General features: G+C 44.5%; 1 protein-coding gene across 1 annotated transcript in view; it reads right to left on the bottom strand.

Annotated features, from left to right (window-relative positions):
* dcc (DCC netrin 1 receptor) overlaps positions 1-15,384 on the bottom strand; it is a gene marked incomplete in the record, with an annotated part of 177,412 nt that overhangs the window by 60,656 nt on the left and 101,372 nt on the right. Inside the window, 4 exon segments of the mRNA XM_078088380.1 lie at positions 2,015-2,110; positions 3,756-3,950; positions 4,981-5,091; positions 6,488-6,629. Of these exon segments, the coding sequence (XP_077944506.1) occupies positions 2,015-2,110; positions 3,756-3,950; positions 4,981-5,091; positions 6,488-6,629 (544 nt within the window).

The following is a 15,384-nucleotide window of genomic DNA, read 5'->3' as shown; positions in this document are numbered from 1 at the left end:
CACTTCTGCAGCCCAAAGTCTGCAGGAGAAGCTAAACTACGCAAGTTACACTAACTCCCACAGTCGATGGATGTGTGAGACCACACACACAGTTCATGCATGTTACACACACAGGCGCCTGGGACGGATTGGATTTACTCTGGATGACTATTTAAGGACTCGGATTGTCTCTCTCTTTAAAATGGTTTCTACTGAATTTACTATAAAGTACAACATTCCTCATGAACATCAATCGAACGCCTAAAGGTGGGATAGCAGATAATATCCCCAAAAGAGATTTCTAGCCTACATTTAGCAAACCATCTGGCTTTTGCTGCCGGTCTCCACGGCTACAGACATCTGGAACACTGGTCGTACTGATGAGTTACTCACAACTGCTCCTGTTATTACACGCACAGCGCTACTAGATCAAACTAATGTGTTTGTAACACGTCGACTAACACATCAGAAATGATTTAGCTAGTAATAACTATTATTAATGAAAGGATGCAAATGTTCATCTGCCTGAGTGGAGAAAGATCAAAGGTGTAACAAGTGTAACCAGGGCCATTATTATTCTAGTCACAGTAGTACTGTTGTCACATCACAGCACTCAGTGATCGTCATGTAATGTGATCATCAGTGATCATTATGTCATGTGATGTAATGTGATCATCAGTGATCATCATGTAATGCAATGTAATGTGATCATTATGTAATGCAATGTGATCAGCATTGATCATCATGTAATGTAATGTGATCATCAGTGATCATCATGTAATGTGATGTGATCATCAATGATTATCGTGTAATGTAATGTGATCATCAGTGATCATTATATAATGTGATGTGATCATCAGTGATCATTATATAATGTGATATGATCATCAGTGATCATCGTGTAATGGAATGTGATCATCAGTGATCATCATGTAATGTGATCATCAGTGATCATTATATAATGTGATCATCAGTGATCATCATTTAATGTGATGTGATCATCAGTGATCATCATGTAATGTGATCATCAGTGATCTTCATTTAATGTGATGTGATCATCAGTGATCATCATGTAATGCGATCATCAGTGATCATTATATAATGTAATGTGATCATCAGTGATTATCATTTAATGTGATGTGATCATCAGTGATCATCATGTAATGTGATCATCAGTGATCCTCATGTAATGTGATCATCAGTGATCATCATGTAATGTGATCATCAGTGATCATTATATAAAGTGATGTGATCATCAGTGATCATTATATAATGTGATGTGATCATCAGTGATCCTCATGTAATGTGATCATCAGTGATCATCATGTAATGTGATCATCAGTGATCATTATATAAAGTGATGTGATCATCAGTGATCATTATATAATGTGATATGATCATCAGTGATCATCATGTAATGTGATCATCAGTGATCATCATTTAATGTGATGTGATCATCAGTGATCATCATGTAATGTGATCATCAGTGATCATCATGTAATGTGATCATCAGTGATCATTATATAATGTGATCATCAGTGATCATCATTTAATGTGATGTGATCATCAGTGATCATTATATAATGTAATGTGATCATCAGTGATCATCATGTAATGTGATCATCAGTGATCATCATTTAATGTGATGTGATCATCAGTGATCATCATGTAATGCGATCATCAGTGATCATTATATAATGTAATGTGATCATCAGTGATTATTATATAATGTGATATGATCATCAGTGATCATCGTGTAATGTAATGTGATCATCAGTGATCATCATGTAATGTGATCATCAGTGATCATCATTTAATGTGATGTGATCATCAGTGATCATCATGTAATGCGATCATCAGTGATCATTATATAATGTAATGTGATCATCAGTGATTATCATGTAATGCGATCATCAGTGATCATTATATAATGTAATGTGATCATCAGTGATTATCATTTAATGTGATGTGATCATCAGTGATCATCATGTAATGTGATGTATTGTGATGTCATCATCAGTGTGTGTGTGTGTACCTGTCAGGGATCGGGTGACAGCGCTCTCATAGAGAGGGACGCCCTCGCCTGCGTTGTTGAACGCCTTCAGGGAGATCACATAGTGCGAGCTGGGCTCTGAGAGGGAGAGAGAGCAAAGAGACAGAGAAAATCATTGTTTTAATTAAAGGACCAATAGTACATCGGAAGCAGTCATTTTTAGACCTTAATTTTACTGTTAAAGAGAAAGAAAAAATGTTCTATGTAGATAGTTTTTTATGACTGGATCAATCCCTGTTGTCAGACGCACAGACAGCAGGTCAGTGGCGTCTTTCAATCAGAGGAGCGGGAGTTCGATCGCATGTTGACCTGTCCTTGGGCAAGGCACTAAACCCCAACATGGCGCCCGTAGCTATGACTACGCCGTGTCAGAGTCGGTTACCTGCACGGCGTGCGTTCGCAGGAGGCCACTTGTGATATTTCCACGAAGGCCACATCGAGGGAGCGAGGGGGCGAGGGGGCAAGGGAGGAAGGGAGCATGGGTATAAACCCTTTTTCCTTCGATCACACGGAGTGTTTCAGCCTCGCTCTGCTCTGCGAGATGGTTTTGAAGCGGCCTTTAGCGACGCGTCTCTGTGTGAGCAGCCCGTTAAAGCTTCGTGCTCTTTGGTGTGCTGTATAATTCAGCGTCGTGCTATTTAGATGTTAAAGGTGATCCCAGTTTAGTTCTGACTTTACGATGATCATGATGATCCCCCTTCCTCACACGGCCAATATTTACCCGTAGGAACCACACGCAGTTTGGGCTTTTTTAAATTTGACTCTCTGTGGCTCCGATTTTCACTACAGTATAAAAGTCCTCAAACTCCATTAAAACAGCACAAACATGGCCAAAATGCCATGTGGTCATAATGCGACGAATCATAAAAAAGTTTATTTGGTTGAGATTACGAATTAAATATAACGATAAAATGTTTTGATGAAGTAGAAACATTTTGGCAGCACATGTGACAATAATGACGTGTTTTAGAGCTCAGATAAACAGCTGCTTTCATTGCTGCTAATGCTTTTCCAGCCTGCCGGAGGGGGGAGGGGGGGGCGTGCGCACAAATACCTGTAGTATCTCTCTGTGTGGCGTGAATAATGCTGGCATCAGTTAAGCACACGCGGCTCCCCAGACGCATCGCCGCATCAATTAATGATCGCCATGAATTATGAATGTCGTGTACATATGTGCGCCCGCTCCCGTGCGATGCAGGCAACACGGCGGCAGGATTTTATTTTTCCATTACTCCCCCAGTGAGGGTCTCGAGACGGGAAATTTCATCTGCTTTGGAAATTCAGCCCATTTGTTATTGTCTTCTTTGGAATGCAGATTGCTTGTCGCGGGATGTTTTCTCTCGGTTGTCCCCCCACAATTAGATTTCCTCCTAAAGCTGCTTTCTTATTACATTTCTCTGAATTATTGATGGTAATTAAATGGGGACGCCATCATCACAATAAATGACTCGAACAGGGGCACCGAGTCAACATTGGCTCTTTGTCTGCAGGAGCAGCTGGATTCATGGGAAATATGAGAGTTCCAGGAATCACATTTTTACTTTTGGTGCTGATGAGACAAATATAAATATAGATTTTAGAGATTCATCTTCAGATCTTCCGGATATCGCCTTCCTGTCGTAGGCTGGTGTCATGTTGAATGATGAGTCGAATATCAAGCAGACCTGCTGACGAGTTGATGGTCTACGCGTTTAGCCTTTTCATGCACGTTAGTCGTCCTCACCCAGGCTCTCGATGGAGAAGTATCTCTGCTTGCTGTCCACGCGCACGGTGTCGGCGTAGGGGCTGCCCACGCCGTAGCCGATGATGTAGCCTCGAACCAGGATGTTGGGGCTGAGGGGCGGCGTCCAGGACATGATGATGCTGTTGGGCAGCGGCCTGACGTGCAGGGAGCTGGGCTGGTCCGGCACCTGACTCTCTGCAGAAACACACACAGCGAATGTTGAGCCCTAACAAGTCCCGACGTGTCCTTCTGTTCTTTCAGTATCAGACAGGATCGAATCAGCGGGCTCTCTGTGCTCGGGGCGGGAGGACGACGCTTCATATCGCTTCAATTGAGTGATAATCCATCGAAACGAGGTCTCCGGGTCCCTCGGTCCCGGCGTGGGAACACAGTTAGCATGGATGTGTTCCTGACATCGTCCTCCTGAGACTCTGCCTGAGGTTTAAGTAATATTTCATCCTTTTATCCTGTTAAACACACATTATAAAGTGTTTTACGGTATCATTTCATCTCCTGAGTGGAGTAAATGGTCACTCACTCACTATAACACACATTTAAAATGAAGCAAACAATGACCACTTAACATTGACCTATAGTTCTATTATAATGCATAATATTTAGATACACATATATACAATATATTGACCAGAAATGATGATGCTTGACCTTATAAGTCTTTATAAAAGAAAAATGTAGATTACAATGCATTTCAAGAATGTTTCCAACACTATAGATAGTGAAAAGCATTTATTATCAGTATACCAATATTTAATGAGATGATTTGATACTGATGCTGAGAGGAGGAGTCATCCTGAAATCAACTAGCGACATTAATAAACACTTGACACAACATTTCCACATGCTGTTATTCATGTGTCTTTTTTATTGTCTGTTGAGACGGTGATCCACATTTTCCTCTAGAGGGAGAAATGTAACGCATACACCATTTTAATACAAATTACCTATTTATTTAATTCCTCGGTTACTCTACTTATCAATCATTTATTAAAACGTGTGGCTCGTGAATACTAAATATGAGTGTAAGTCGCCTGTTTTTATGATCCAGAGATCAAATATTAAGGTGACAGCTGCTACTTGTTTGTGTGACCTTTCATCTCTTCTCCCTTCGGCCTCCTTCCTCCCGTCTGTCCTTTTCAATGTTCATGTGTGCGTCAGGACAGTCGGACAGTTTACGCCCCCTCGTCCCGCCCCGTCCCGTTCTTACCATCCAGGTCGTTCTCCGGCGTCTCGGCGGCGTACCAGTCGCTGGCCGGACCCGTTCCGTTGGCTGTCATGGCTGTTACCTGGAAGCTGTACTGGCTGCCCTTCTCCAGACCTGCACAGAGGGTGTGTTAATCAAACGTCCCTTACAGTGAACACCTCTGAGAAGTATATGTTGTTTGGCCTCAGAGAGGAAATAACAGCACAGCAAAAAAAAGCAAGAGGCGCCCCCCCCCCCCCGGCCCAAGTTTTAAAAACCCAGTTTCCAGTGTCCAGAAACCCTGTTTTGTCTCTGGGTGGAAGCTCAGAATTGGATCCATGAGCTTTCACTTCTTTCATGACGTGAGCCGGAGACCTGATAGGACTGCCGATCAGATCCTGGATCAGTGTGGGACCAGGTCTTTGTGCCAGCGCAGATCCCAAAGCTTATAAGAAATAAGTGTGTGAATGTAGTGACGCTGACCTGCTCTCTGGAGGAATATTCTACCTGCGTGTGCGTGTGTGTGGACATAGAGTCATCTGTTTGTAGACAAACACGCTTCCTGCTCAACCAACAAAAGACAAAAACAAAAGAAGAGCAGATGTTTTCCATCTGTGTCGCATCAACACGTTTCCTCCCAACCGGTGCTCATGTGAGCCGCCGTGTCCTCGGTGGGATTCAGCGTGGATGAAGTGTCTCCTTGCTGAACCCACAAACACGGCGCTGTCGTGTCTGAATGAAGCCGCTTGAAGGCAAAAACAAACCGACGCGTTTAATTGGCCGGGTTTCTACACCTCGTCTCCTCAGCAGCCGTTTGTCCGGTTATCTATTGAGATTCAGTTTGTTATTCTGAGACAGTAAAAGCAGTGATAATAGCTGACAGCAGGGCCTGCAGGGGCAGATTCAACACACACACACACACACACACACACACCTGCCACTGGGGAACGGGGTTCTTTCACGGAAAGGCGGATGAAGATAACCATTTGTGAAAAATAATGAAAGGGAGATCAGTTTCATTCAAATCCTCAAACCTCAAATGGAAATAATAGCTGGTGGCAGTTTGAATGCTGCCACACACACACACACACACACACACACACACACACACACACACACACACACACACACACACACAGATCATGACAGATGTACATTCAGTTTTCTTTGAAAGAAAAATAGAGAAAGACAAAAGAGACATATCGTATCAGAGGACTCGTCCACAGGTGAGACACGTTGTCCTCACATTGTCCACACACCAAATGTTGAGATGAGGATGCCCTAAAAGAAGAGTCCTCTGTGCTTTTGTCATAAGATTGACTGTGAATAATGAGCAATGAACCCAAACGCTGCCCGTCAGGAGATGAAGACACGGACAAAAGGCACAAAACCTCTTTTAATTCCAATAACTAAAAGCCTACCGATTCGTTCCGTAATGTAGTAATTAAAAAGGCTGTGCTTTTATTTTTTTGCATAAATGGATCTTTTCATTTTAGTCCACTTCCTCCATGTTTGCATGAATGAATCCCACCTGTGAATAGGAACCAGAAGTTGTTGGGTTCGATGGCCTCCTGGTCTCCACGGCGACCGGTCTTCCTGTATTTGATCTTATAGGCTGAGATGATGCCGTTCTGGGCGCTCGGCGGAGGCGGCTGCCACGACACCTTGATGCTCTGAAAGAGACCGAGGACAGGGAGCGTTGAGCCGACGACGTGGACGGACGAGGAGACAACGGAGCCCCTCACGTGGGCCGAGAGACCCCGGCCCTGGAAGACGGAGTGTCAAGTCTCGTGGTCATTTGGAGTGACTTTGCGGTTGTTTGTGTGGCTCTGCAGAGCTTGTGGAGGAAGCTTTCTGCTAGAAATGCTGAGTCAGCAACAGGAGGTTTTGTTTTGTATGCACATTAGAAACATGCAAAGGGACAAATAAGGAGAATGAAATATTAAATATCTTACACTACAAACAAAACCAGTAAGTAAACCACCATCGAGAATACGAAACAGTGCTAGAGGGATTTAACGCGTCTTACAGCGGTTCTCAGAAGGTAACACGGAGGCATCACGTGAACACACGCGTGTGTCTGAGCGTGTTGGTGCTTTCGTCTCAGCAGAGATGCCCCTTGCTGAGCACGAGTCAGCGTAAAAGCCACTGTGTAAATATGTACATGTGTGTATACTGTCTGCGTGCATTGGTTTGTTTGTTCATGTGTGTGTGTGTGTGTTGCATTTTAATTGCTTTATTTGCATGTTAACAACCCACCTCTGACACACACACACACACACACACACACACAGCAGATGTTTGCTCAGCCCGCAGTGTGCTCGCTCTGTGAGGCAGCTGCCATCAACCATCCCGCTGACTCACAATGACCCTGTAAACTCGTGTGTGTGTGTGTGTGTGTGTTGCACGTGTCTCTGTGTATGTTGGGTGTAAATTAATAATGATTAATGAATCAGAAAAGTCAGATATGATTTGATCCACCTCCCTCTTTTTAGCCTTGTTATGAATGACTGCAGAGTTTTATTTTTCTACTGATGCTGGAGTGAAGTCACCTGCAGAGAGGTTGTTGTTGTTGTTGTTGTTGTTTGGCTCATTTTGTTCTGGCCGTTACATTGCTTGTTTTATTCTGTTTTGCTGGAGACCAACGAAAGGTAATAAGACCGAATGGTTAATCGCATCCCAGAGCGGCTTCTTTCTCGACTGCACCTCATCCCAACTCAAAGCTCAGTGAGTCCTCGACGTCCCCATCCTGTGTTTGCGTTTGGCCCCAAAGGCGCCACGTCACATAGATCCCCGACAAATCACATAACTGAATCATCTCGCATTCATTCATGCATCAAATCAGCGGTTCAGCCAAAGAGACCCGACCCGTCTACGGGCACCGATATGAGGACTGTGGGTCAATGCCTCCTAAAGCGGACCTGTGATAGGACGCGCTGCCCTGAGCAGCAGGTCCTTCACCATGAACGCCAACACAGACCGCCTCCCTCCATCGTCGTCAAAGAACATCTTATTTTACCAGACACTTATCTTCCAAACATGCTGCGAACAAAAGGGCATCAGGAAGGCAAATCAAGAGAAAACGTACTTTGTTCGGAGTCTCAGCAACAGACTTTCGCTAGACACACACATCCACAAACCCCAGCTAACTACGCGCACACATGCTACACATGTTAGCTGCAAGAATATGTTGCGTTACCATAAGGAAATATGAAAAGTGTAATGCAAATAACACCCCATCTGCTTTAGATGTTGGAGGAAGGAGGTGCAGGACGGGGGAGATCAGCGAGTGTACAGTGTGGTCGATACGCCAGCAGAGACTTTTTAACCAGCAGCAAATGCATGCAGACCAGGACGCACATGCACAGCATCCTGATGAACATTGCATATTACATATTCCACTGCATTGCACTGATCGACATGCAGCTGTTAATGCACCAAGAAAAGTAACTGTCAACAAAGAATAAAAGACAGAAAACCAACATGGCTGCTTCCAATTCGGTTTTGTCAAAATTGACTTTGCAAATGTTTTACGAGGAGGGAAACGTATTCATTAGGCCTCAATGACGCACTTAACCATTGTGTTTGTTCACGTAGCAGAAACCTCTGCAGGTCACCTTTAAAAGACCAATGCCAGCCAATTAGAAATAAGAGCATAAGCTGCTGTTGTACAATCGTCTCAAACAGCATTAATTATAGTGGGTCGTCATTAAATACAAAACACGCGCCTCACAGAACCAGGCGGCCCATTACACATGTGCAGATTGTATCGCACACGTATCCACAGACACACACAGTCAGAGTGATGGTGTGTGTGTCCCTCCATCAGCGGAGGTGTAAGTCATCGGGCCAACGAGCAGTTTAAACATTCAGTCAGTGTTACTGTGACAACAGCCACAGAGGAATTCATTAACATTTAGCTGCACCTGTTCCCTCTGCTGCTCCTCATCCTGCTAATTGATTACAGCAGAACTGATTATCGTGCGGGAGGGGGGAGAGGAGAGGGGAGGGGGGGAGGAGGGGGGCGGAGGGAAGGATGGAGGGAGAAAAAGAAAGGGGCATTTTGAATTAATGTACGTGTCGGCCAAATTCCTCTGCAAACTCTGGGCCGTCGTCACAGTGCGCTTCATTAACTAATTATCCACTTTGACAAAACCCGGTTGGATGTGACGTCTCCATGGAAACGACGTAGCAGTTCTATTCATGTTATATTAACTCCCACAGGGGCGCACATAGGCAAACCATCCATGAAGGAGGACAACGCCGTCATCACACACTCTTTACTCCTCTGTACCACCACCTCATCTGGATTCCTCTATGAGACTGTTACTACCAATGATATCACAGGAAATATGCACTAAATACACAGTAAATACACAGTAAATACACAGTAAATACATACCTCCCTTCTACTGTCTGCTGCTGCTATTTCTGCTTCTACTATATATATATATATATATATATATATATATATATATATATATATATATATATATATATAGATCTCCATCCAACTGGCTGAAATGAGTTTTGGAGTTCACCTCTTTCACTGAGCTAAATGGGCTCTGCAGATTCATTACGGGGCTTTCAGATGAACTACCTTTTCTTGTGTAAATTAGAGGTGAAGTGGCTTGGGGCCGTACTGTAACATTGGCTCGTTTCTCTGTTCTGAGTGCAGCAGAAAGAGAATTGCCTCCTGCGGCTGCTTTGTATTCACATGTAGTTGCCATTGTAATGCAACAGGGTAAGTGAAGCCTTGTTCGCTGCCTTCAAACAGGCCGAGGGCGTCCGTCTGTTTAACTTGTCCCTCAGAGAACAAGGGGGAAACGTATCCAGGAGGTGGAGATGTCTGAGATAATAATGAGGAGTGATTAGAACCAAATCAACCTCCCTGTTGATTGGGTTACGAGTAGTAAGAGCAGCATGTACAGTGGACATCGTGTTGCTCCAGCACGCCAAACCTCCTTTATCCTAAATGAGTTCAGTGGGTCCTGATGACTTTTGTTGTGCAGTCTGATACAGAACAGATCCAGCTGATTTGAACGTCGGTGCAGGCTGTGTTTTGTATTTCCAGCTGACTCTGTGCTGCTGAGCAGTTTGTCCAATCGATGGATGAAAAACCCTTTAAGAAAAAAAACTCAACTTTGAACTGAATGTGGGATTCATTCCGCGGTTCTCTGGTGTTTCTTTATGCTGAGCTGTGAGAGAGCTGAATACAGAGCACCTCATCCACCCTGTGACCTCCACACACACACACACACACACACACACACAGGGCCAGGTGAGTAAACACTCCCTCAATTCAATCTGTGATTGTTTGTCCGTGTCCTCTGGGTGAGAGCTCCAATCACATCGACTGTGTGCGTGCATGTGTGTGTGAGTGTTAATGTCCTCTGGGTAAAAGGAGCAATCACATGAAGGGCAGATTGTCTCTATTTGCGCTTTAATATAACATGCAACACCACGCTGCACGCTGCATTGAGTGTGTGAGTGCATGTCATGCATACATTCCTTTACTGTTTTTGTGTTAATACATTAACAAACAGGTTAAATACCTGACATACTTAGACGTCTGAAGCCAAAATTCCCGAACTCACCTTTGAGCTCTGAAACTCCTTCATGCCTTTGACTGCCTTCTCTCTACCGACCACCAGGGGGCGACTGATTGTTCGTAATGGGCCATTGGGTACCGCGACTCACAGAAAGAATGCATAACTTTTATTTCTTTCATTTGACTCTTTTTTTTATGAAAAATATCGTATTTAGAAAAATGACACTCTCTCCATTACATGCGCTTGTCCCTCTGGACACATAGCAAGACACTCGTCTCAGTCACGTGATGATTACTGCAAAACTTAAGCCCACAAGCTGGCAAACGAAGAAAAGTCAAACTTAAAATGGGGTTTACTGCGTCACGTAGTTCTCATGCGCCAAGCTCACTCTGCAGTATATGTAAAGATGTCTCCATGCCGATCCTATCTTTTTATTTCATCGTGTTTATGGTTCTTGAAACATTCCGTGGTCCATGAGGCCAAAAAGGTTGTTTGAGATGAAGCTCTCTTTTGAGACAGAAATATATTTCTTTACAATTCTTTTGATGATTCAATTCCCTGGAGACAAATCTATGAATCAACTAATCGCTCCAGCTTACACAACAGTACACGTTTTATTTCTCTTTCATCCCTGCATCCGTACTGATGTGTGGCAAGTGTTTCCATGGGGACAAAATGATCTTGCATATATATATAAATCATTCAAGGGGGTAATTTCCACAGGGGTTAGAAAACACGCCCCTCACATTATTTCTGAATCCTGCTACGTTTTCTTTCCCTTAAGCCCAGTTCATGCTTCTGCGTTTTCAGAGAGACGCGAGGACACGCAGACGCAAGACCCCCTTACGTGTCCCCTGCGTGTCTTTTCACGCCTCCTTACGTGCGTCGACCCATTTTTGTAGACTAGCGTCTAAAGCGACGCAGCGTCCTGCAGCACCAGGCTGTGATTGGTCTCTGACTACGTCCTTTAGAGTCTCACGTCTCCGTTTTCACAGCACAATACGGCCGTTATTAAAAGGAAGAACGTTTACGAGAGAACGGATCAGATTGAAGAGCTTTTAAATATGAGCGCTTGTACAAGCCGTCATTGGCGGACTATGAGGACGCCGGATGGCCTCTGATTCATGGAGGGAGATCTCCACCAACGAGGGGGACAAAGTCGTGGAGGAAAATACGGGACAAATGTGTCCGTGATGAAAAGCAGCAGTGTGGATGCACGGGGCAATAAAGTCTATGATCAATATATAAAGCAACCAGCGACTTCCACACACAAAGACGTGACTCTCCAGGTCGTCTTCAACAAAACACGTGACTCCACCTGTTGTTCTGGAGGTGAATCGCTCTGCAACACACGCACGACTTTACAACCAGGAAGTGAAACCAGTGCGTCGACAAGACGCAGAAACACGCGGCGGCCTTTAGTATTCAAATCTTTTGTTGGACGTCCAATTTTATAGAAAGCAGGATACCCAGTGTTATCGGAATGTGATACTTTCTTTCTACTGGAACTTCTCTCCCAGAGACATTAAGCATCATGGGAGTTGTAGTCTTTGAGCATGAACAAAAGAATGTATTTTTTCATCTTGATTAAATGACTTTGTTTTTCATCCGAGAATACCGTAACATTCAACCGTATTCCGGCGGGGAAAAGGTTGAAACCTGTGTCCTTCTGGTCACAGGAAACTCCCTGGTCCTGGTCCTGGTCCTGGTCCGGAACGCAGTCCCACTCTGACAAATCGGAAGATGTGCTCCTAACGAGGTGGGCGGAGCTTCAGTTGGAGTTTGAGTGACACTTGATCTAGAGGAGAGCTTGTCGGTTTGAGGGTGAAACAGAGCTGATGAGTGACACCAACCCGATGATGATGCGTTCGTTTTAATGTTCCCGAGGGTGTAATCATCCCGTTACCACGGCGACTCTACTCGCTAATTATCTGAGCGAGGGACTCCGAGATGATTAACCGCAATCATCTGCTGCAGAGTGACATAAGAATAATGAACTAATGAACGGATGAATGGCTGAATGGATCTCATACTAATCGACGGAATGAATGACATCACACAAGACATCAGCACTTTTTTACAGACAAGCTTTGTATGTTGAAACTTTCTTTTTTCCTCCACTAAAGCGGTTAATGGATCACAAACTATGTCCAAATAACTGCAGCCAGTGAAACTGTGTTAAATCAAGATGTCATTCCAGAAAAAAGCCAGAAGACGTTCAGTCTGGTCATCATGTTCTGCAGGAATGACCTTTGAAGCTTGAGAGGAAAGACTTTTAAATAATTGAGTCTGTTTTGAATGATGACAATGTCTTTTTGGACACAATATGTGTATTATTCATGGATGCTATGGAAGGACGTGGGGTTTGTCCATGTGTGTTTACAGGATATTCTCATGCATGCATAATGGTAAAACATGCTGTTACTATAGTTCCTGTTGCACTATTCAAATATTCATTCACTGGCCTCGGAGGCATAGAGGAGAATTCAGAACAGCTCTGGATTTCTGTCAACACATTGAAGTTGAATGTGTTCTACTGAGTATTAAACAATGAAGACAAGCAGGTGAGAGAACAGCTACGTCCTGCTGCCTCCATCCGTCCTGGACCGCCAGCCTCCAAAAGAATACGTGTAAAAAAGAACACGCTCAGAAGAAATGTGTCGACGGGAAGAGACAATGAATCCTTGTTGAAAGACCAGAATGAATGAATTGAACGGCCTCCTGCAGACAGATATTAACTTAGTTTTCATAACGGATCCGTTTTCATCATCCTCAGAGTCAAATGAACACTTCACACGGCGCTCAGCGGCCCCTTTAATTAATGAAGGAATGAGTCTCCAGGTCCTGCAGATGAACGCATGTGACTCCTGCAGAGACACAGGGAGGCTTAATCAGTCCAACAGGGCCGATCCACAGCCGGGGCCGAGCCGAGCAGCTGCTCCGGAGCCCGAACGGTGACCCGGGCTGGAGAACTACCGGCTGAAACCACGTGTGTTCTGCTCGTCTTCAAACAGGCATTTGCAAAACACGCAAAACGCACACTGACGACACCGTCGCTGGAGGGAAGTCGATTCGTCTGAAAAGTTTTATGCGCAGACGTAAGGAGAGCAGGAAGATTCACATTTTCTCCTTCTGTGGCGAGCTGCACGCACACACACACACCCACACACACACACACACACACACACACACTGCGCCGTGTGCATGCAATTCAGCAGTGACCAGGAAGCAGCAAGGAGTTGAGTTAAGACTTTTATTAAAGCCCAGAAGCTGCAGTGGAGCTCTCACGCTCGGATATGTTGGACTCGCTGAGGCTCCGATGAGTTTTAGCGCTGCGGCTGCAAGGAGGAGAAGTCAGCTACTTGCTGCTATTCTCATACTTCTATCTTTCAGCAGCCCGGGTCTCTGCTCCTGTAGGTTTCGCACGTGGTTAAAATGAGTTGCTTTGTTACACATCTGTAAGTTTCAAGTCATGACTGACTTTTGCTTTGACGCGAGCATTGAGCAGCACGCCAAGTTGAAAACGCATTAATACCACAATAGTTTTACATTGTTTGGTATTCAGAGTTAATCTTTATTCCCCAATTTGCATCAGCCAACATTTGAAAAAGAGGAAGCCCTTTTAAGTTGGCACCCTGAGGCTTGAATGTCATGCTGCGACACCACTGATTGATCAGCCCCGACCCGAGAGCCAAACGGCAGACAATTATCAATCACAGGCAGGAAAATAAGCAGACAGAGACTAAATGAGGTCAGCGTGCACCTCCTCTCTGTGGCCGTGCACTGTGAGCACACTCTGCTAACTTCCACCGCTTTGGGATTAAACCACTTGATGATAAATGGGGAGAACTGAAGGCGGAGCTGGATGCTGGTGGGGGCCGTAAGGACAAGCCCAAGGTGCCCTCCACCTTGTTTCCATTTTCTCAAACCAGCTAAAAAGCAAATTTCACGGTTTCAATGCACCGCTTATATATGTGTTTGAGCCGTGTTCAGCTCTTTGAAACGAATACGCTGAATTTGCATTATAATTGTCTGTCTCTACCCCTTGAAACCTTCAGACCGGCCAAACTGTACCTACCTACCTACCTTGTTATTTGACGAAGGAAACCTCTTCAGGCATTTCACAAATGGCCGTAGTCAACGAATGTCACCCATCGCTTCTGTTCAGTTTGAAGCCTCGACTTCAACCATTTGTCCGTCGCCATCTTGGCTTTTTTGTCTTGCTCCCTTCGTGATGATGGCGTCCACTACAAGTCGGCAGCATCTTGTTCTAGTCTCACCAGAGCCCTTCTGATCCATATCCAGGAGGTCGATCGCACCCGTTCACTGTTTATCCAACGTTCCTGTTCACATCTTCACACATCAGTGTGACGTTTGTTCCCCTTTAGCTGTGTTGTCTGCGCTTTCTGCATTAAACGTTTGTATGTAGTATGTTCATGAATCTACACGTCACAGCTTAGTTTCGTCAGCAAAGCGGATGAACACCATGAGAATATTTGGTAAAACAAATGTATTTGACCTTGCAAAACTTTCAAGGTGAAAAAGATTCCTCAACCCTGGTTGATAAAAGACCATAAATGCACGTTGTACTTTTAAAAGGTATTAATTGCACGATAAATTATCATCAGTTGATTGGATATAATCTCCTGTGGAAATGGCGTCGGCAGTTACTGTAATGTAGCTGTTTAAACCAGAACCAAAGCAACCCCCTTTTGTTAACCCTCAGCGGCAGGATCACATCTGCAGGAGGAGTTCTGCAGATGTGAGTTGCATCATTTGTCGAGCCCCTCCACTGATCATCTTAATGTTCGGAGCCGACACTTCAATCACACAGTAATGGATCTGCGGTGGTTTCGTGCACGGTGGAGCTGTCCCA

Source organism: Gasterosteus aculeatus, chromosome 14 (assembly GCF_964276395.1).
Source record: "Gasterosteus aculeatus chromosome 14, fGasAcu3.hap1.1, whole genome shotgun sequence".
NCBI classification, from domain to species: domain Eukaryota; kingdom Metazoa; phylum Chordata; class Actinopteri; order Perciformes; family Gasterosteidae; genus Gasterosteus; species Gasterosteus aculeatus.
This window is presented reverse-complemented; position numbering and strand designations above follow the sequence as displayed.